Here is a 23,727-nt window from a genome sequence, read left to right as displayed (position 1 = left end):
GAGATAATGTTTGTTGAAACTTGATTCTATGGGATTTTCATCAGAACTCAGAGGTTGGCACTTAGCGCACGGACCTACTGTATGGAGCAGGTGGATTGGTCAGCACAACGGGGTGCTGTGGTGCATCACCCAAATTCCCCTTCTGGACCCAAGGTACTTATCTCACTAGCTGCCTGTGGGTTCTAATCACAGGACATAGAGCTTCTGAAATTCCATACCATGCTCAATGCTTGGCTTCATCATAGCACTAGTGCTCCTTTAAAATTGTGTGGTGGATCATCTTCTAACCTTGAACACTGACTGTAAACTCATTTTCTTCCTTTACTTTCTCAGAGAATTGCAGGTCAGCTACTTGCAAAAGTTCCTTTATCTTTGCCCTGGCATCTGCTTTGTTTCCCTTCAGGAAGCTCTCCTGCTCTGTGTCTGAACTGTAACCCAGAGTCATGATAAATACATTTATAGCATGTGCTATACTGAAAAAAAACCCAACAAATTAGCTTCCTCAAAAAATTAGACATAGAATTACCAAATAATTCAGCAATTTCACTTCTGGGTACATACCCAAAAGAATTGAAAGCAGGAAATCAAACAGATATTTGTACACCAATGTTCATAGCAGCATTATTCACAATAGCCAAAAAGTGGAAACAACCCAAATATCTATGAATGGATGAATAAATAAACAAAATATGGTTGGGATATTAATCAGCTATAAAAAGGAATGACGTTCTGATAATGCTACAAATGGATGAACCGTGAACATATTATGCTAAGTGAAATTAGACACAAAATGACAAATATTATATGATTGCACTTATATGAGGTACCTTTAATAGACAAATTCATAGAGAAAAAAGTAGAATAGTGGTTTTACAATAGCCAAGACATGGAAACAACCTAAATGTCCATTGACAGATAACTAGATAAAGAAGATGTGGTATATATACACAATGGAATATTAGTCATTAAAAAGAATGAAATAATGCCATTTGCAGCAACATGGATGACTTAGAGATTATCATACTAAGCGAAGTATGTCAGAAAGAGAAAGACAAATACCATATGATATCACTTATACATGGAATCTAAAATACAACACAAATGAACACATCTACAAAACAAAAACAGACTCACAGATATAGGGAACAGACTTGTGGTTGCCAAGGTGGGTGGGAGGGAAGGGCTGGGAGTTTGGGATTAGTAGATGCAAACTATTGTATATAGGATGGGTAAACAACAAGGTCCTACTGTATAGTACAGGGAACTATATTCAATATCCTGTGAGAAACCATAGTAGAAAAGAGTATGAAAAAGAAAAAAAATATATATATATATATAACTGAGTCACTTTGCTGTACAGCAGAAATTAAACATAACATTGTAAATCAACTATACTTCAATAATTTTTTTTTTTAAGTAGAATTGTGGTTACCAGGGCCTGGGGGAGAGGTGAGTGGAAGTTACTGTTTAATGGGTGCACAGTTTCAGTTTGAGATGATGAAAAAGTTCTGGAGATGGGTAGTGGTGATGGTTGCACAACAATGTGAATGTACTTAATGCCACTGAACTATACACCTAAATACAGCACATGCTATAAATGTATTTTCTTCATAACCTTGGAACTGCAACTTTAGTTCATTTACAAGATAGAAAATGTCAGCTATATAATCCAGTTGCTAACACCAATCTTCTCTGTCATCAAATCAGATCAGATTTACCTATTGTCAGAAAACATCTGTTTATTTTTTACATCAAATAAATGTGTTAATACTTATTTCAAGGAACATGACAGTAACCACTAGGAAATAAATAAATCTTATAAATCAGATTATTAAAATCTATCTAGTTTAAAGTGATATAGTTCTTGGGCTTCCCTGGTGGCGCAGTGGGCTTCCCTGGTGGCACAGTGGTTAAGAATGTGCCTGCCAATGCAGGGGACACGGGTTTCAGCCCTGGTCCAGGAAGATCCCCCATGCCACGGAGCAACTAAGCCCGTGTGCCACAACTACTGAAGCCCACGCGCCTAGAGTCTGTGCTCCACAACAAGAGAAGCCACCTCAATGAGAAGCCCGAGCACCGTGGCGAAAGTAGCCCCCGCTCGCCGCAACTAGAGAAAGCCCCCGTGCAGCAACGAAGACCCAATGCAGCCAAAAATAAATAAATAAATAAATAAAATAAAGTGATATAGACTAATATAATTAAGTTATCCATTTTATAATCTTACTAAAAATAAGATAATACATCAATATATTGTTTCTTACTAATTTCTAATAATGCAATGTAATGTGTAGCTAAAATTATACATTACTTGTAAAACAAGGAGTATGATGAATGCATGGTTTCCCTGGGTAAAGAGTACATATGTGTATGTGGATGTGATTCAAATTCTAGTGTTTAGCTTTTTAAAAAAATTAATAAAAATCAAGTATAAAAACAGTAAATAACTCCATTATAGGAAATCTTTTACTATTTAATGAAAGAGAAAAGTATTTACTGCTAAACACTAATTAAACTAGCACGTAATTTCATTTTTTTTTTTGGTCGATAGAAAGTAGACAATATTTAACAATTTTTAGGGAGTTCCCTTGCTGTCCAGTGGTAGCACTCGGTGCTTTCACTGCCGTGGCCAGGGTTCAGTCCCTGGTCAGGGAAATAAGATCCCGCAAGCTACATGACGTGGCCGGAACAAAACCAATTTTTTTTTTTTTTTTTTTTTTGCGGTACGCGGGCCTCTCACTGTTGTGGCCTCTCCCGTTGCGGAGCACAGGCTCCGGACGCGCAGGCTCAGTGGCCATGGCTCACGGGCCCAGCTGCTTCGCGGCATGTGGGATCTTCCCGGACCGGGTCACGAACCCGCGTCGCCAGCATCGGCAGGCGGACTCTCAACCACTGCGCCACCAGGGAAGCCCCAAAACCAATTTTTAAAACAATAAGGATTTACCATTATAACAAATACTTCATGATATGATTTTTTTTTTTTTGGCTGCGTTTTGGGTCTTCATTGCTGCGCGGGGGCTTTCTCTAGTTGCGGCGAGCGGGGGCTACTTTCGCCACGGTGCTCGGGCTTCTCATTGAGGTGGCTTCTCTTGTTGCAGAGCACGGGATCTAGGCGAACGGGCTTCAGTAGTTGTGGCTCGTGGGCTCAGTAGTTGTGGCTCGCGGGCTCCAGAGCGCAGGCTCAGTAGCTGTGGCACACGGGCTTAGTTGCTCCGTGGCATATGGGATCTTCCCAGACCAGAGCTCAAACCCGTGTGCCCTGCATTGGCAGGTGGATTCTCAACCACTGTGCCACCAGGGAAGCCAATCATGATATGATTTGATAAAAATGATTTTAACTACCTAATCAAGTAATGCACAACAAATCTAAAATAAATCAGATAAAAGTTTTATCCCAGATATCTGGAAAGATTTAGTAGTCCCATGAAAACGTTCCAGGTATATTTAAAAGAATCACTGTCAATAGTCCGTACTTTTTTCTTTCTGAGAATGATCATTTAAAGACCTGCTTACATTGTATACATATAGAAAGACATTTTTGGCATTCAGGACAGAATTTCTTTCTTATTTCTTATATTTCTTTCTAGCTTTTTAAAAATTGAAGTATAGTTTATCTACAAAATCTTGTTAATTTCAGGTGTACAACACAGTGATTCTGTTTTACATACATATATTCCTTTTCAGATTCTTTTCCCTTACAGGTTATTACAAAATATTGAATATAGTTCCCTGTGCTGTGCAGAAGGTCCTTGTTGGTTATTTTATATATAGTAGTGTGTATATGTCAATCCCAATCTCCCATTTTATCCCTCCGTCACCCTCCTTTCCCCTTTGGTAACCATAAGTTGGTTTTCTATGTCTGTGAGTCTCTTTCTGTTTTGTAAATAAGTTCACTTGTATCTTTTTTTTTTGGCCAAGCCACGTGGCATGTGTGATCCTAGTTCCCCGACCAGGGATTGAACCTGTGCCCCCTGCATTGGAAACTTGGAGTCTTAACCACTGGACCGCAAGGGAAGTCCCTGTATCATATTTTAGATTTCACATGTAAGTGATGTCATATGATATTTATCTTTCTCTTTCTGACTTACTTCACTTAGTATGATAATCTCTAGGTCCATCCATGTTTCTGCAAATGGCTTTATTTCATTCTTTTTTATGGCTGATACTCTTGCCTTTTTTGTTCTGCTCTCAAGTGATTATCTAACAAGAGCTAGGCATTCTTGGGCAATAGTCAGGGGATAGAAGAGGCAAAATTATTGAATAAAAATTGTCAATACTCCCACTGCCTCTATCATTTATCCGAATTCAAAACTTGGGGCAGAATGCCCTGGTCTTAATTTAACTTTACCCTTAACAGAAATGAGCCCAAGACAGGGAGAGACAGCAAGCCCTCTCCAAGAGTATAGAAGGGTAATGCCTTTTCCTTATAAAGGGACAGAGGGCTATTGGTGATCCAGGCCTAGACTTGGGCCAACCAATGTTAGAAAATTTATGGGCAATGAAGAACTGGAAACATGTATCAAAGCCCTAAGAAGGCCTTCTCATGCCCCAGTGGAATCAGATCCTGGTTTGAAGACCACACACACATCTTGGTCATAGTGGAGCTGGTGAAGTGATATTGCCTCTTCACTCTACCAGATTCAGAAGGACTTGGAGGTAAATCCCTCGGCCAGAAAAGGGAGGGACTATGACCTTTTAATGAGTAATTAATAATAATAATAATACCTTTTCTTAACTTATTCATAGGTTTTCATGAATATACTGTTAACTTTTTATTATTTTTGCTTAGTGCTCACACACACTGGTTTTCATGTTTTCTTGACATTAAAATTGACAAGAGATATCTTTTAATTCTTTTAATAGTTAGCCAAAATTTGATTTTCTCTTCAGAACTTTTTTGTTTGAAGATCTGTAATCATTTTGTGACTTTGTTTAAGTTCCTATATTGAGATCACCCCAGAACACTTTTTAAAGGAGCAATCTACCTAAACTGTTACACTTGGGAAATGGCTCAAGAGAAGCTAATTTATCAACATAATGAAATACCATGCAGTCAACAGAAATGGCAATGTTGAAGGCAAATGATGTGGTTGTGTACAATAGCATTTTAAAAAATTTTATTGGAGCATAATAGATTTACAATGTTGTATTAGTTTTAGGTGTACCACATAGTGATTTAGTTATACATACAGATATATTCATTCTTTTTCAGATTTTTTTCCCATATAAGTTATTACAGAATATTGAGTATAGTTCCCCATGCTATACAGTAAGTCCTTATTGGTTATCTATTTTATATATAGTAGAGTGTGTATGTTAATTCCAAGCTTACAAAGCATCTTAAATGCAGAAACTAGAACACTGATATCAGTGAGTCAGGTTATGTTGGTTCAGAGCTGAATTGGAGAAATTTAACATATTAAGTGGAAGATATATGAGGAATTTTTTCCCTTAAATCATTTTCTTAATGTGGTCAAAATATGTGTTGTACAATAAAAATATGCAGTGAATGTTGAGAGCAGTGATCACTGTTAATGAGTAAACAAAAGTGTTCCTTGCAAATTAATTAGTAAGTAAAAGAACTTTCAAAGGGCAACGAGCTTAAGTTATAAAAGGGAGAGTTGGTTATAGAAAAACCTATTTGGCAAAAGGCTGCCAAAGAGACCCTAAAACATCTCTCCAGGGGGTAAATTCAAGAAAGGCCAAAGTAATAGGCTTATGGGGTAATGAAAAAATCTGCAGAATGAAGGTCCAAGGACCTGTTGCTATTGATAAGCTTGAATATTTTGACATCCCCTTTCAAAGCAAGAAAACTAGCCAAGGCAAAGGGAAATGTAGTGTGTATAAACTCAACAACCACATATCAAATATGTGTAAAGCTCTGCCTCTGTGTTTCAGCATTTGCCCCCTCTCAAGTTTCTCCTCTTTCCTCTTTCCCTCCTTCCTGGGATCCTGGGTAAGGAAGCTTGAATAGGGGGAGTGGTTGGTCCTTGCTCATTAACCTATTTATCCCACTTGGATTTTGCCTCTGTTCTGTCAGCTCACTGGGATGTGCTGGCCAGTGAAGCTTACCTCAAGCTCCACTGCCTGGGAGTCTTCCTCAGCCACAGTTACTCTACAGCTCAGTTGCCTTGTTGGTTCTGATGTCATGTTGAATGTAGCACCATGTTGAATAGAGTACCACTGTGTGGTAGGGCCCTTTGGATGCAGCACTATGTTGGTGGTGGCAGCATGTTAGAGGAATTCCATGTTGGATAGAGTGCCACATTGGCAGCAGTGCCATGTTGGATGTAGCACCATGTTGGCTGTGGCACCAAGTAGACGGGGGCATGTTGGTGGGCCATCTGTGATTACTGAGTGCTGCATGGGCTCTCTAAATGACTGCTCCAGGAAATCCAGAACAAGCTGTCTACTCTGGGATTTCTCATCCCACCCCAAAACTGTGGGTCCTTAATACACATACTGTCCTTGGAAGTTCAATCCTGAGAGAAGTGTGGAACTAGAGCCCCATCTCTGACTTCTTCCTGTCTTCCAAAAAAATCGAAAGAAAGTAAAAATCACCCATCATTCCACCCTACATAGATAGCTGCTGATGATATTTGCATAATAATATTTTTATTTGTGTGTACATTGAATGAAATGGTACACGTTATACATAATGTTTTATAATATTTTTATTTAGTAGTATATTTGTCAGTCTTCACTGTGTGTGTGTATGTGATCTTATTTATTTATTTTAATTTTTCTTGAAATATAATTGATTTACAATGTTGTATTAGTTTCACGTGTACAGCAAAGTGATTCACATATATATGTATATATATATTCTTTTTTAGATTATTTTTCATTATAGTTTATTACAACATATTGAGTATAGTTCCCTGTGCCATACAGTCCTTGCTTTTTATCTATTTTACATATAGTGGTGTGTATATTTTATACTCTTTTTTTTTTTTTTTTTTTTTTTGCGGTACGCGGGCCTCTCACTGTTGTGGCCCCTCCCGTTGCGGAGCACAGGCTCTGGACGCGTAGGCTCAGCGGCCATGGCTCACGGGCCCAGCCGCTCCGCGGCATGTGAGATCTTCCCAGACTGGGGCATGAACCCGTGTCCCCTGCATCGGCATGCGGACTCTCAACCGCTGCGGAAGCCTCCTGGTGTGTATATTTTAATCCCAAACTCCAAATTTATCCCTCCCCTGCCTTTCCCCTTTGGTAACCATAAGTTTGTTTTCTATGTTTGTGAGTCTTATTTCTGTTTTGTAAATTATCTTTATTTTTAATGGCTGTATACGCTTCCATAGTATAAATGTACAACTCATTTAATCAATTCCCCATTCATTTTGGGTGCTAACAATTGTTCACTCTTATATAAACAGTGGTGTAGATCCTTGCAGAGAAATCTCTGTTCATCACCACGATGTTTTCATTAGTAAATTTCCTAGAATTAGAATTTCTGGGTCAAGGGATAAACTAAAGTGATGCATGCTCACTGTAAAAATTCAAACAATACAGAAGTTTATATTGCTAATAGGTGTATACACTTTCAGCCTTTTTTCTCTGCAAGTCCACACACATATGTGTGCACACACACAGACACACATTTATAAAAGGTAAAATGGTATCATACTGTGCATATTGTTCCACAGCTTGCTCTTCTATAAGAACTAGAGTAGATCATGAACATCCTCCTAGTCTATAAGTTTACCTCATTTTAAGTTGCAGAGTATTCCAGAATAAAGGTATATTTTGTAAGCCATTCCCCAGTGGACAGACATTTAAGTTGCTTACAGTTTTTCTCTCTTATAAATTGTGTGGCAATAAATATTCTTGTTTGTATAACTTTGCACATTGTGTGAGTAATTCTTTAGGATAAATTTCTAGAAGTGGATTTCTGGGTCAAAATGTGTTAGGAACATACTGAAGTTCAGTCTCAGCCTTGGTATTCTACCAAAATTTGATATTTGTGTTTGGTTTTAGCCAAATAGCAAAATGCCTATCTTTCCTGACCTCGTCATCAGTGATCACATGGTAGCCCTGGACATCAACAAGTCCATCTAGTCAACCAAGCTCCTGCTTCGGTTATTGACTGTGGTAGGTAGAATAATGTCCCTCCCCCAAAGATGTCCATTTCTCTCTTTTTTTTTTAAATTTATTTTATTTATATATTTATTTACTTATTTATTTTTGGCTGCATTGGGTCTTCATTGCTGTGCACTGGCTTTCTCTAGTTGTAGCGAGCAGGGGCTACTCTTCATTGCGGTGCGAGGACTTCTCATTGCGGTGGCTTCTCTTGTTGCAGAGCATGGGCTCTAGGTGCTCGGGCTTCAGTAGTTGTGCCTCGTGGGCTCTATAGCACAGGCTCATTAGTTGTGGCACATGAACTTAGTTGCTCCGCGGCATGTGGGATCTTCCCGGACCAGGGCTCAAACCCCTGTCCCCTGCATTGGCAGGCAGATTCTTAGCCACTGTGCCACCAGGGAAGTCCAAAGATGTCCATTTCTAATACCTGAAACAGTGAATATGTTAGGTTACATGGCCAAGGGGGATCAAAGGTGCAGACAGAATCAAGTTTACTAATCAACTGATTTTAAAATAGATTATCCTGGATTATCCAGATGGGTACAAGATAATCACGAAGGTCCTTAAAAGTGAAAGAAGGAAGCTGAAAAGAAGGGTCAGAGGGAGACCAGACTATGGAAGAACAGTCAGAGAGATGGCTTTGTAGATGGAGGAAAGGGGCCATGAGCCAAGGAATGTAGGCAACTTCTAGAAACTGGAAAAGGCAAGGAAATGGATTCTTCCCTATTGTCACCTTGATTTTAGCCCAACATCAGACTTCAAACTATAAAATAATAAATTTGTATTGTTTCAAGCTACTAAATTCGTGGTAATTTGTTACAGCAGCAATAGAAAACTAATACCGTGATCAAGAGATTTCTGGTCTAACAGAGCTAATCTGGTTAAGTAAGTATTTATAGGATGGATAATCAATGAAGAAAATGTTTCATGAGTGTCCTTGACAATGGAACACACATGGTAAAGCTTGTGAGTGGTTTTGGAATCAGAGGCATACAGTGTTTTGTCTATACCTTTCAGATGTTTCTTCAGACAGTCCCTTTAGTGCAGCAGGATGTGTTGGTCAAAGACAGAGAATGGGCTGCTTTCATCATTTTTCTTCAGGCAAAGACATTACCTGACCTGTCAGAGATTTGGGAACTGTCTTCTCATACATATACAAGTTGAAATGGCAGCCATTAGGTGTTTAAGTACAACTATAACAAGAAGACTTATCACTATTTTTCAATAATAATACCAACACAGTAGGACTTACTAACAACCAGTTTTTGCTTACAATAAAAATAGTTTGCAGGAACCTGATAAAGAGAACTGAAACCAATTTAATTTCCTCTCTCTGGATTAAAAAAAGTACTGGGTCCAGGCATACTTTCCTGTCATTACACACTGAGAACAAGCAAAAATAACTTAGCTATTTGTTCCAACAAATACTTGCTCCTAGAAGACTATGAACTAACAAAAAGAGCTTACTTATCAAAACTAGCATTTTACTCATCGACACTTGCTTAAAGACTGCTGCCTCACTGTGCCTGCCAATCCAAAATTATTGTTATAAATTCTGCCTAATCTCGATCAGTTTCCTGCTTTGCAAGACCCTCCTTTAAACTACCCAGTTTGGGCCCTAAAGCCCTGTAAACATCCTTCCCTGACTTTCCCCTTCTGAGAAATGTTTATGACTTTGTCAATTTGGCATTCTCTTTAATGCTGTAAGTTTATTAAATTTAACTTAACTTGAACAGGTTTTCAGGGGGTCTTTTGGAGAGTCTTTTCCTGATAGAAGTAACCTTGAGAGTGCTAGTATACTTTCCATGAACCCTACTCTAAAGATTCTCCTATATTCTCACTCCAGGGAAGATACTGAAGTTGGTGTGTATGCAGTGGAAGCTGAGTATCACATGGATATTCATAAACAGTTTTATTTCCTTAAACGCAAGTCACCTTGCTCCACAGCAACAGTTCCAGGTCCAAAGTCAAAGGAATCTATTTATTAGAAATAAAAATATGTAAGTGAAAGTAGCAATGTTACATCTACTACTTAGTAGGTGTTTTCTTCAAGTAAAGCAAAACTCTTCAGTATGTGTGTTTGCTTCAGTGAAATTGTATCATCAACTTAGCCTCAAGTCCAGGAATTGAAGAAGAAGGAGATAAATCTTTACCCAGTCAGCTCACTATTAGAGAGGAAGGAAGCTTTAATAACTTGATGACAACATCACTGTCAGTTGAACACTTTACTGCAGAACCTACGGAAATAAATCTGGCTCCTCCACTCACCTTTGCTGACTATACTGAAAACGAATGACTGTTTAGTATCACAGAAGTACACGTAACAATCGAGCAGCCCATGTTACTTGGAAATTATGGTGCCCATAAGTATTAAAATGTAAAACTTAAAAAATTTGGCTACTAAAATAAAATAATTATAATTATTTATAAAAATAAATAATAATTACTATATAATAATAATTTTGAAATAATTTTTAAATAATTCTAATTAAAATTTGTATTTGAACAAAATGTGTTTATGGTATACCTCTGTTATACACAATTAAAATTGTTAAAGGTATCACCAAATTTTTATCCAAGAAGTTTGTACTAATGTAAAAAGTATGTACCAATATACATTTTTAAGGCTCTGGAGATGGACTACCTAATTGTCCTCCAGAAAACATGAGCCAGTTGATTCTGCAACACTGAAGAAGAATGTCCATTTATCTGTTGTTAAAGGAGAATTTTTCAAAAAAGTTATAATCGTGAACAGGAATAAATAATGGGCATTTATGAATTGCAAAGTCTTCATAGACATTAACTTGCCTGGTCCTTTTAGCATCCACGTAGTAGGGCAGGCAGTAACAGCTGCTGCCTCCATTTTACAAAGGCAGAGATTGAGCCTCAGAGAAGTGGCACCTAAGGTCACAGACTCTGAGTGGTAGCATGTGGACTTGGCATGGGGTTCTCAGACCCTGTGTTCCATTTTCATGTACCTGGCCACATATGTGACCACATTCTCTATGCTCTCAGCGTCTTTGGGAGCCTTCCAGTTCCTCCTTCAGACCCTCTCACCTTCTGCAGGAGAAGGCCAGGCACAGCCCTATAGCAAAGACAGTTTCTTCCACCCTTGCCATCTCCGCCCTTGCCATCATTCCCAAATTTAAGAACAATTCTTGTCCACTTGGGACTACCCTGGTGGTCCAGTGGGTAAGACTCCATGCTCCCAATGCAGAGGGCCTGGGTTCAATCCCTGGTCATGGAACTAGATCCTGCATGCATGCCGCAACTAAGAAGTCCACATGCTGCAACTAAAAGATCCTTCATGCTGCAACGAAGATCCCGCGTGCCTCAACTAAGACCCGGTGCAGCCAAAATAAATAAATAATAATAATAATAAAAGAACAATACTTGTCTACTCCACACACACTCAACTCTAGCATCCTAATGCTTTTTACAGCTTTTCTGGACAGAGCAGATTCTCCTTCAAGGGGTGTATAATAGGAAAATCCCACTTGTTTCTTAAAAGTCATTTAGTTATCAAATCACACAATCATGGCTGGCCTTTGAGGTAAGCCCCTTCCCTGCATGCAGTACTCCCTCTTTTTTCTTCCAGCCGTTGCTGATACATTTCTGCAAATAGGGTGCCTCTCCCTTTATTGTTGGAAAGCTGAGCTGGTAAAAATGTCTTTCATCTGCTCATGTAAAAATATCTTTCTAAATTAAATGTTATTTTTGTTAAGAAAAGCAAATTATATTTAACAGAAAAATTTAAAAATATTTTAAAATTTAAGGGGAAAAATCACTTCCAGTTTCATCCAGAAATAACCACTTTTGACATTTTAGTCTTTTTTTATTCATATATATGTGTGAATATCTCTGTATATGATATAATTTTCAACTGATATGTTAAGTAACTTTTCCACAACTGCTTTTATAGAATCACAGAATCTAGATTTAGAAGAAAACTCAAGGCCTTCAAGATCTTTCTTCCTGGTTTGAGGGCTTTGATTGGGTCTGCCTAGACACTGCTTGTATCCTCCAGGGACTGGAAGCCCAGTTTGTACTAAGAAAATCCATTTCTGGGTTGGAAAATTCTCATTCCGTTTTTGTCTCCTGAAATGACAAAATATGAATATGAATATGTCCTATTTGGATTTCTCTTCTCAGATTGAATATCCCTGGTTTCCATGATTATTCCTTGCTTGACAGAATTTTCAGAGCCACTCATGATGCTGGTCACCCTCCCCAGGGGAGTCTGTTCACTTATAACACTGCCTCCAGTCCCTGACATGAAGTCCCAAGTGCAGCCTGGCAGATGTGGTGTGCAGTGGGGCTGCTGCTTCCCTAACCCCAGACACTTGACCTCCAGTAACACTGCTCAGGATGGCACTATATTTTTAGCAGCTACTTTTACTGTAAGCTTTTGGGTTGGTCTTAAAAAGCCATCAGTCAGGATTAATTGGAGAAAGATAATGCCAGTCAGAATGCTGCCTTTTCAAATCCAAAATCTATTTTGGGGAGTGGAAAGGGAGCCTAACATTGGTTGGGGCGTGTGTGTGTGTGCGCGCGCGCGTGCACGGGTGTGTGTGTGTGTGTGTTTGTTCACCATCTATCAGATGTAATGCTGAACACATTCATATCTTTATTATTATTATAGTTATTGTTACTGTCATGGCAGTTTCAGTTGGTTGAGGTCCTACTGTGCACTAGACATACATTAATTTCATTTCACAGAGCCCCAGGATAATTAATTGTTGTTTTACACATGAGGAAAGGAAGGCAGGGAAATTGGACAACTTGTTCCAAGGTCCCACACCAATAAGATGTTTACGCCCATGTTCTACCCCTATATCGTATTGCCTCAGAAAAGTGCAACCACTGATCAACAGTCAAGTTCAGAGTGAGACTCCCTGGAATTCCCTGGCAGTGCAGTGGCTAAAGACTATGTGCTTTCACTGCAGAGATCCTGCAAGCTGATAAATGATCAGATTTTTAATATAGTTCAAAGGTTAAAGTCCACTGAATTTCTTGACAGATTCAATGTGGGGTGTAAGAGGAGTGAAATACAAAACTAAGGATTTTAGCCTGAGCAATAGGGTTGAGATAAAGAAGGCTGTGGGTGGAGCATGTTTTGGGGTGGCATTTGAGCATTTAGGGGTTTTTTTGTGTTTTTTTTAAATAAATAAATTTATTTATTAATTTTGGCTGTGTTGGGTCGTAGCTGCATGTGGGCTTTTCTCCAGCTGGAGCGAACGGGGGCTACTCTTCGTTGCGGTGTGCGGGCTTCTCATTGCGGTGGCTTCTCTTGTTGAGGAGCATGGGCTCTAGGTGCGTGGGCTTCAGTAGTTGTGGCACATGGGCTCAGTAGTTGTGGCTTGTGGGCTCTAGAGCGCAGGCTCAGTAGTTGTGGCTCGTGGGCTTAGTTGCTCCACAGCATGTGGAATCTTCCTGGACCAGGGCTCGAACCCGCGTCTCCTGCATTGGCAGGCGGATTCTTAACCACTGTGCCACCAGGGAAGTCCGAGCATTTAGTTTTAAACATGCTGATTTGTAAGTATCTTAATAGACACTCAAGTGGAGATGCCAAGTTACCAGTTAGCTATACAGGTATACCTTGTTTTATTACATTTTGCTTTTTGCACTTTGCAGATACTGAGCTTTTTACAAATTAAAGATTTATGGCAACGCTGCATTGAGCAAATCTATTGGTGTAATTTTTCTAACAGCATTTGCTCAACTTGCGTCTCTGTGTCACATTTTGGTAATTCTCACAATATTTAAAAATTTTTCGTTATTATTATACTTGTTATGGTGATCTGTGATCAGTGATCTTTGATGTTACTGTTGTGAAAGATTATAACTCACTGAAGGCTCAGATGATGGTTTGCATTTTTTAGTAATAAAATATTTTTTAATTAAGATATGTACATTTGATAGACATAATGCTATCATACACTTATCAGACTACAGTGTAAACATAACTTTTATATGCACTGTGAAACTAAAAAATTCATATGACTCGCTTTATTGAGATATTCACTTTATTGCAGTGGTCTGGAATCAAACCCACAGTATCTCCAAGGTATGCCTGTACAGTTTTGGAGATCAGGAGAGCAGCCTAAGCTAGATATATAAAATTGAGAGTTGGCACATGGATGATGTTTAAAGCCACAAGGCTGGATGAGATCACCAAGAGAGTGATCTCCCTATTATCTCCTCTGGATCTGTGATTAGATGCTTCCTAAATCTTCTCATTCTCTCCACCATGACTCATCGTGCTTTCAATTTTCTTTCTCTTCCTCCCTCTACGCTACAAGTCCCAGCAGTTTCTTCAGATCCATCATCCAGGTCATTAATTCTCTCTTTCACTGTTTCTAGTCTGTCATTTTAACTTTTAGAACTACATTTTCTTCATTCCTAGAAATTCTTTTTAAAAAAATATGCACTCTATTTTAATAGCCTTTATCATATGTTTGACACATACTTTGTCTTTATTTAAAACATAACATATATATTGTATAATCTTTATCCAGTAATTTGTTATCTGAAGTTCTAATGACTCTGAAACTGATTCTCTTTACACTGTGCCTCCATCATGATACATTGTTTCCATGTATGCCACATGTGCACACGTGCATGCATGTGCATGTGTGTGTCTGTGTGTGTGTTTAATCTTTGGAGCTCATGTTTACTAGGGCTTTGTGGGAATGCTGTGTAGCTGGATAAAGGGCCTGAACACTAGATTTTAAAATTTCATTCTACTAGGTGTTTCAACCTTGGGAAAAAATTTTTTTTCTGTCTAAAACAAACATTTAGATCTCCAGTTTTATTGAAGCCTTGGGCTAATTTTTATGCTAATTCTTCAGCCTGGTGGTTCCTGGACCACACAGTGTAAATTTGAATCCCAAACCTGTGCATGGTTGCAAATTCTCACAGGACCTGTTCTCCCTCATCCCTGGGGATAGTTTCCTTGTTATTTCTCCATGTCAGTGGGGAAATTTTTTTAGCTCACCTCTTCATCAGGTGCTACCTTTATGCAAGGGGTCCCATTTCCATCTTCCTATGAGGCATGGGCCATAGTTTTATTTCTCACACTTATGTGGGCATTAACACTCAAAAGCAACCGTCCACTCACACACCTTCTACCAGCCATAGCCGGTTCACACACTGACCACTCTGGTTTTCAATTCTCCAGCTCCTGGCAGTTTCCTTTCTTTCCTGCAAATTTAGCTTTGCATTTAAAAGAATGTTATACTTTAGACAGTATCTCTTTTTGTAGCCAGAGTGTTTTCAGGTTACCTTATCTGTCACATTGATGGAATTGGAAGTCCCTTTAGGGGTGATTGTGATGGTCAGATTAGCTCAGCAGGAACTATTTTCTAGAACAACAGGCATATTTGAGTGGATATCATGCCCCCTAGCTCCCTGTCATGTTGGAAGCATCTGCTCCTGTGAGGAGTTTGCATGGAGGGTGATCTACAGAGCACCGTTTGGCTTATTCCTGTGGCTCTGCCCACGCTGACGATTACTTGTTTCAGTTTGTGCCAGAACTGACCGAGGCGTATGTGGTGACGAATGAGCTAGAGACACACGGGACCAACTGCCATGACAGAGGCCCAGCCTGCCCTGGCCTGCAGGCCCCAGGACTGGCTGTCCAGGAATTCTGTGCAGGGATGACCAGCATGCCACATGCCATTCTAGCCAGTGACAGGGAATGAAGGGAAGGGGGACTGGTTATACCACAAATGGCTGCTTCCTGTGGCTCCAGCAGGTGATGTACTCCTGTTTACTATGTTCTATTTCCTGAGCTGCTCCAAAGACGCGGGAACCCCAAACAAGTGCTGGTAAGGGCAAGGGCAGCCAAGAAGGGGAAGAATCTGAACTCTCTAGGGCCTCCAACTCATCAGCTGGGATGATGAGCAGAGCCTGGCCATATCTGCCTGTTTGGCCACATTTAAAGGAAACATGAGGACTGACCAACAAGGCTGTGTGTACACCATAAGTGCTGATCAGTGACAGCCCCCCACGTGTCATCCAAGGGAATGAAGTCAGGGGACTTCAAAGCTGCTCCGGGAAGCCTTGGCATAGAAGGAGTCTCTGAAAGCTGTTTCAGGACCGTTGTGTATCTGCCAGTCAGTGAAGGAGAAAGGGGGTGGATAGGAGAGAGGGCAGAGACCTTAAGGAAAGCCTTCAGCTTTCTCTCTTCAACAAAACCCCCATCTGGCTGCTCATTGATGGGCTGAAGAACAGAACCATAGGGTCTTTGATTGGAAAGATGCCATTTACTTCAACCTTCCAGCTAGTGCAGGTTCTGCAATCTCCTTGCCAGACAGCCTCCCACCATGGGGTTCTCACTGCTAACGTCATGGTAGGAATGATCTCATTTTAAGCCTCTTCTTATTTTGAGGTAAAAATCTGCCTTTCAGTCATTTCCACCTATACCCCATCCTCTCCTGGTTGCTGAGGAAGAAGCACCTCCTGCCTTCACTGGCTCAGGAACACAGAGAGGATTCCCTGCGAGAACCTACAGTCTCACCCATGAGAACCAGGACTCCTCGGACCCAGCTCATCCCCAGGATGGCCATCCAGGAAAGGAAAGAGGCTGACCAGTGGGACAAAGGCCTGCCAGAGGGAGACTGGCTGAGCTACTTCTTCACTTTCTTACTGGAGACTCGGTTAGGACCCCACCTGTACATAGGGAAGACATCCTCCCAGATAGGAAATAAAATAAAGTTCTTGGATGAGCACTGAAAGCCGAACTAGAAAGTTATTTTATCCTGTCCCTGCATATAAGACAGTGAATCGAAACCAAAAGTGTTCTGTGAAGATATTCGAAGGTGTCCTTTGAAGGCTGTTCCTCCTGGCAGGTAGGCCATTGTGTGTTCTCTGGGCTGCGCCCAGCCTTGGAGCAGAGGGATTGGAGTCTGGGCAGGTGCTCTGGCAGTGCCTCTAGAATAGGCAGGAGTAGCTGGGGGTTTCGTCCTTCAACGCACTGTCAGTGAGTCCCTATTTTCTATGTGTCTGCTGGAGGCCCATCATGGTTTTCAAATAATTGTGCTAGACACAGAAAAGGGGAGAAAACAGAAGTTGATTAGGACATGCGGACCTAACAAGGACTCAGAAGCCACACCACTTATATCCACCCCATCATTCTTCCTGCAAATATCACTGTTTGAGGACAAGGATTCCCTTTGACTAGCCCCAGTTCTGTGAGAAATAATGTTCCATTCAATCCCTCTCATTCTTTCATCCTAAAGAAAGTGTGTAAAACTGTTTTTAAATGTTTAAAAGGAGACAGGCATGTTTCAAGGGCCCACTTGAAAGTTTCTGACAAGAAGTAGGTTCAAAAAAAGAAAAGAAAAGGGCTCTTTCTCCAGAGGGATGGGGGCCCATGTATTCCGAAGGGCCTTCCCTCTGCAAATCAACTAGATGTTCGTGAATCCTACCCTTTTAATGAACTGCTAGCCTCTTGGAAAGCATGTGGAAAAAGTAAGCTGAAACAGAATCAGTGGGCAGGGCAGTGAGCAAGCAAATGCTAAAACCAACATGGAATTTGGAGGTGAATCCTAGATTCCCCACATGGTGAATCTGAACTGAAACTGAAGCTCCCACATGAAGCTGGAATTATTTTACCCCAATTTTTTATTGTGGTAAAATACACACAACATACAAATTTCCATCTTAACTATGTTTAAGTGTACAATTTAGTGGCATTAAATACATTGATAATGTTGTGCAACCATCACTATCATCTATCTCCATAACTCTTTTCATCATCCCAAACTGAAATTCCATATGCTTTGAACAATAACTCCCCATTCCCCTCTCCCCGCAGACCCTGAAAATCACCACTATACTTTCAATCTTTATGATTTTTTTAAGTCAGTCATTTAATTTTTAAATTTTTTTTTAAGTTTTATTGGAGTGTAGTTGATTTACAATGTTGTGTTAGTTTCAGGTGTACAGCAAAGTGATTCAATTATACATATACATATATTCATTCTTTTTTAGATTCTTTTCACATATAGGTTATCCCAGAATATAGGTTGTCCCAGAATATTGAATAGAGTTCCCTGTGCTATATAGTAGGTCTCTGTTGGTTATCTATCTTATATATTGTAGTGTTGTCTGTTAATCCCAAGCTCCTGATTTATCCCTCCCTGCCACATTTCCCCTTTGGCAACCATAAGTTTGTTTTCAATATCTGTAAGCCTGTTTCTATTTTGTAAATAAGTTCATTTGTATCATTTTAAAAAATTAGATTCCACATATGAGTGACATCATATGATATTTGTCTTTCTCTGTCTGACTTACTTCACTTAGTATGATAATCTCTAGGTCACACCATGTTGCTGCAAATGGCATTATTTCATTCTTTTTTATGGCTGAGTAGTATTCCATTGTATATATGTACCACATCTTTATCCATTCCTCTGCCGATGTACATTTAGGTTGCTTCCATATCTTGGCTATTGTAAATAGTGCTGCAATGAACATTGAGGTGCATGTATATTTTCGGATTTTGGTTTTCTCTGGGTATATGCCCAGGAGTGGGATTGCTGGGTCATATAGTAGTTCTATTTTTAGTTTTTTAAGGAACCGCCATACTGTTCTGTATAGTGGTTGTACCAATTTACATTCCCACCAACAGTGTAGGAGGGTTCCGACTTCTCCACACCCTCTCCAGCATTTATTTATTTATTCATTTTTATTTATTTATATTTTTTTGGTGTGTTAGTTTCTGCTTTATGACAAAGTGAATCAGCTATACATATACATATATCCCCATATCTCCTCCCTCTTGCGTTTCCCTCCCATTCCCTATCCCACCCCTCTAGGTGGTCACAAAGCACCGAGCTGATCTCCCTGTGCTATGCAGCTGCTTCCCACTAGCTATCTGTTTTACATTTGGTAGTATGTATATGTCCACCAGCATTTATTTTTTGTGGACTTTTTCCCCCCAGATTTATTGAGATGTAACTGCCATATAATATAATATTGCATAAGTTTAAGGTGTACAGCGTGTTGATTTGACACACTTATATATTGTAAAGTGACTGCAACCATAGCATTAGCTAACACCTCCATTATATCATATAAGTACTATTTCTTTTTTGTGGTGAGAACATTTAAGATCTACTCTCATAGCAACTTTCAAGTATATACTACAGCATTATTAACTATAATTACCATGCTATACATTAGATCCCCAGAACTTATTCATCTTATAACTGGAAGTTTGTGTCCTTTGACCAACATCTCCCCATTCCCCACCCCCACCCCCAGCCCCTGGTAACCACCATTCTAATCTCTGTTTCTATGAGTTCAGCATTTTCTTTGTGGACTTTCTGATCATCGCCATTCTCACCAGTGTGAGGGGATACCTCATTGTACTGATAGTTTTTGTTTGTTTGTTTTATTTAGTTAGTTATTTTGCCCAAGCAGTGCAGCATGTGGGATCTTAGTTCCCTGGCCAAGGATCGAACCTGCATCCCCTGTGTTGGAAGCAGGGAGTCTTAACCAGCGCCACGGGAGTCCCCTCATTGAGGTTTTGATTTGCATTTCTCTAATAATTAGTTATGTTGAGCATCTTTTCATGTGCTTTTTGGCCATCTGTATGTCTTCTTTGGAGAAACGTCTATTTAGATCTTCTGCCCATTTTTGTATTGGGTTGTCTGTTTTTTTGATATTGAGCTGCATGAGCTGGTTGTGTATTTTGGAGATTAATCCCTTGTTGGTTGCTTGACTTGCAAATATTTTCTCCCATTCTGAGGGTTGTCTTTTTGCTTTGTTTATGGTTTCCGTTTCTGTGCAAAAGCTTTTAAGTTTAATTAGATCCCATTTGTTTATTTTTGTGTTTATTTTCATTACTCTAGGAGGTGGATCAAAAAAGATCTTGCTTCAATTTATGTCAAAGAATGTTCTTCCTATGTTTTCCTCTGAGAGTTTTATAGTGTCCAGCCTTACATTTAGGTCTCCAATCCATTTTGAGTTTATTTTTGTGTATGGTGTTAGGGAATGTTCTAATTTCATTCTTTTACATGTAGCTGTCCAGTTTTCCCAGCACCACTTATTCTCTAGTAGGTCTGTGTCTTTATTCCCGTCTTACCCCTAGCTTCTTCACGACCTTTTTTTTTTCTTAGATTCCATATATATGTGTTAGCATACGGTATTTGGTTTTCTTTCTGACTTACTTCACTCTGTATGACAGACTCTAGGTCCATCCACCTCACTACAAATATCTCAATTTCGTTTCTTTTTATGGCTGAGTAATATTCCATTGTATATATGTGCCACATCTTCTTTATCCATTCATCCGATGATGGACACATAGGTTGCTTCCATGTCCTGGCTATTGTAAATAGAGCTGCAATGAACATTTTGGTACATGACTCTTTTTGAATTATGGTTTTCTCAGGGTATATGCCCAGTAGTGGGATTGCTGGGTCATATGGTAGTTCTATTTGTAGTTTTTTAAGGAACCTCCATACTGTTCTCCATAGTGGCTGTATCAATTTACATTCCCACCAACAGTGCAAGAGGGTTCCCTTTTCTCCACACCCTCTCTAGCATTTATTGTTTCTAGATTTTTTGATGATGGCCATTCTGACTGGTGTGAGATGATATCTCACTGTAGTTTTGATTTGCATTTCTCTAATGATTAATGATGTTGAGCATTCTTTCATGTGTTTGTTGGCAATCTGTATATCTTCTTTGGAGAAATGTCTATTTACGTCTTCTGCCCATTTTTGGATTGGGTTGTTTGTTTTTTTGTTATTGAGCTGCATGGGCTGCTTGTAAATCTTGGAGATTAATCCTTTGTCAGTTGCTTCATTTGCAAATATTTTCTCCCATTCTGAGGGTTGTCTTTTGGTCATGTTTGTGGTTTCCTTTGCTGTGCAAAAGGTTTTAAGTCTCGTTCGATTCCATTTGTTTATTTTTGTTTTTATTTCCATTTCTCTAGGAGTTGGGTCAAAAAGGATCTTGCTGTGATTTATGTCATAGAGTGTTCTGCCTATGTTTTCCTCTAAGAGTTTGATAGTGTCTGGCCTTACATTTAGGTTTTTAATCCATTTTGAGTTTATTTTTGTGTATGGTGTTAGGGAGTGTTCTAATTTAATACTTTTACATGTACCTGTCCAGTTTTCCCAGCACCACTTATTGAAGAGGCTGTTTATTCTCCACTCTATATTCCTGCCTCCTTTATCAAAGATAAGGTGACCATATGTGCGTGGGTTTATCTCTGGGCTTTCTATACTGTTCCATTGATATATATTTCTGTTTTTGTGCCAGTACCATACTGTCTTGATTACTGTAGCTTTGTAGTATAGTCTGAAGTCAGGCAGCCTGATTTCTCCAGCTCCGTTTTTCTTTCTCAAGACTGCTTTGGCTATTCGGGGTCTTTTGTGTTTCCATACAAATTGTAAAATTTTTTGTTCTAATTCTGTGAAAAATGCCATTGGTAATTCGATAGGGATTGCACTGAATCTGTAGAATGCTTTGGGTAGTATAGTCATTTTCACAATATTGACTCTTCCAATCCAAGAACATGGTATATCGCTCCATCTGTTTGTGTCATGTTTGATTTCTTTCATCAGTATCTTATCATTTTCTGAGTACAGGTCTTTTGCCTCCTTAGGTAGGTTTATTCCTAGGTATTTTATTCTTTTTGTTGTAATGGTAAACGGGATTGTTTCCTTAATTACTCTTTCTGATCTTTTGTTTTTACTGTATAGAAATGCAACAGATTTCTGTGTATTAATTTTGTATCCTGCAACTTTACCAGATTCATTGATGAACTCTAGTAGTTTTCTGGTAGCATCTTCAGAATTTTCTATGTATAGTCTATCTTTATGATTTCTGACTACTCTAAGTACCTCATGTAAGTGGAACCATACAGTTATTTGTCTTTCTGTGACTAGTTTATTTCACATAGTGGCTGTACCATTTTACATTCCCACCAACAGCACACAAGGGTTCCAATTACTCCACATCCTTGCCAACACTTGTTATTTTCTCTTTTTTTTTTTATTAGTAGCCATCCTAATGCGTGTAAGGTGGTATCTCATTGTAGTTTTGATTTGCATTTCTCTAATGATTAGTAATGTTGAACATCTTTTCATGTGTTTACTGTCCATCTGTATATCTTCTTTGGAGAAATGTCTATTCAAATCCTTTGCCCATTTTTGAATTGGATTTTGTTTTCTGGTTGTTGAGTTTTAGGAATTCTCTGTATATTCTGGATATTAATCCCTTATCAGGCTGGAATTCTTGAAGGAGTTTAAAAAGGTCCTGGGTTGGTAATGCCACATGGCAAAAGCAGGTGCAAACTCTTTCAGGAGGAAAGTAATTTCAGCTTATACATTCAGGACTCTTAGAGCTTAAGTTCAATCACATTTATGGTCAATTGAATTTCAACAAGGGTGCCAGACAATTCAACGGAGAAAGAATCAATTTTTCAACAATTGGTACTGGGAAAACTGGATATCCACATGGAAAAGAATAAAGTTGGACCCCTGCCTCATATCATATGCCCCCTCCTCTGAGCCCAGAAGGGGTAGGCCTCTCTGTGGTCAGACAAGGAAGCTCCTGCATAGTGGTCACAGTCAAACAATGTCCGAGGCTGGGCTGCCTATGCCTACTTGACCCCACTCCATTCTCTCCCATAGAGCCCTGCCCTCCTACAGGTCTGGGCTTCCTTGATCCAGGGCTGATCTGGGCTTCCCTTCAGGGGCCAGAGTTAATAAAGCTTGATGGCCACAGCATAAGGCTAAATGGATGCCTGGATAAAGCCATCCTCTCTCCTGCTGAAGGAGTGGGCCCAGGCAACTGGGATGGGCAGGTGACCCTTCCCCAAGCCACAGCTGATTGAACCAAGAATGCACACTTAACCCAAGAAGAGTCAGTTAGGCTTCTCCCTCCAGAGAGGCACAAAGTAAGTAGTCAGGTGATATTGGGCACTGGGGCTGTGAAGTCTTGGAAAATAAGGGCATGTCAGGGCCAAGGCTGGAGCTAGAAATTGAGAGGTGGGGAGGGGAGAACAGATAGATGAAGGATCAAACCTCAGGGAGAAGCTAAGGTCAGATCTGGAAGAAGAAAGGCCTGGAGGGAGAGGAGCCTGGGCCCTGCTTCCTACCAATGAGTTCTATGGCCTGCTAATCAAAGTGTGGTCTTGGACTAGCTGCATGGGCACCATCTGGGTACTTATTAAAAGTTCAGACTCTCAGATTCACCCTGGACCTGCTGCATCAGAATCTGCATTCTAACAAGACTCCTGGTGATGTATGTACACAGCGCAGGGTGAGAGGTGCTACTATGGAACCTTCAGAATCTGTGTTAACAAACCCCTTCACTCAAGCTTCTTTGAGTGGGCTTTAGCTCCTCACAGCCATCAAAGGTCAGTGAAGGTATCAGTTTAACTATAAATGTAAAGAATGAACTCAATCAGGAGAAGGGCTTTCTAACTATAACACAAAATCCAGAAGCCAAGAAAGAGAAGACTGATACACTTGATTTCATAAAAATCAGCAAAATAACTACAAAAAAACCATAAGTAAAGCCAAAAGACAAATAGGGGGAAATATTTGCAACTCATATCATAAAGAGCTAATCTCCCCAATGTATCGAGTTCCTATAAATTAATAAGAAAAAGACCAACAACCAATA

The 23,727-nt window shown here is 39.7% G+C and overlaps 1 protein-coding gene across 1 annotated transcript in view; it reads right to left on the bottom strand.

Annotated features, from left to right (window-relative positions):
- Positions 1-16,821: 16,821 nt before the first annotated feature.
- KIF9 (kinesin family member 9) overlaps positions 16,822-23,727 on the bottom strand; it is a 47,452-nt gene continuing 40,546 nt past the window's right edge. The window contains exon 21 of the mRNA XM_060162111.1: positions 16,822-17,118. Coding sequence (XP_060018094.1) covers positions 17,068-17,118 — 51 coding nt within the window. The 3' untranslated portion in view covers positions 16,822-17,067. The remainder of the gene's footprint in view (positions 17,119-23,727) is intronic.

This window comes from Lagenorhynchus albirostris, chromosome 10 (assembly GCF_949774975.1).
Source record: "Lagenorhynchus albirostris chromosome 10, mLagAlb1.1, whole genome shotgun sequence".
Taxonomy (NCBI): Eukaryota; Metazoa; Chordata; class Mammalia; order Artiodactyla; family Delphinidae; genus Lagenorhynchus; species Lagenorhynchus albirostris.
Note: the sequence above shows the minus strand (reverse complement) of the source record. Positions and strands in the feature narration are given on the sequence as shown.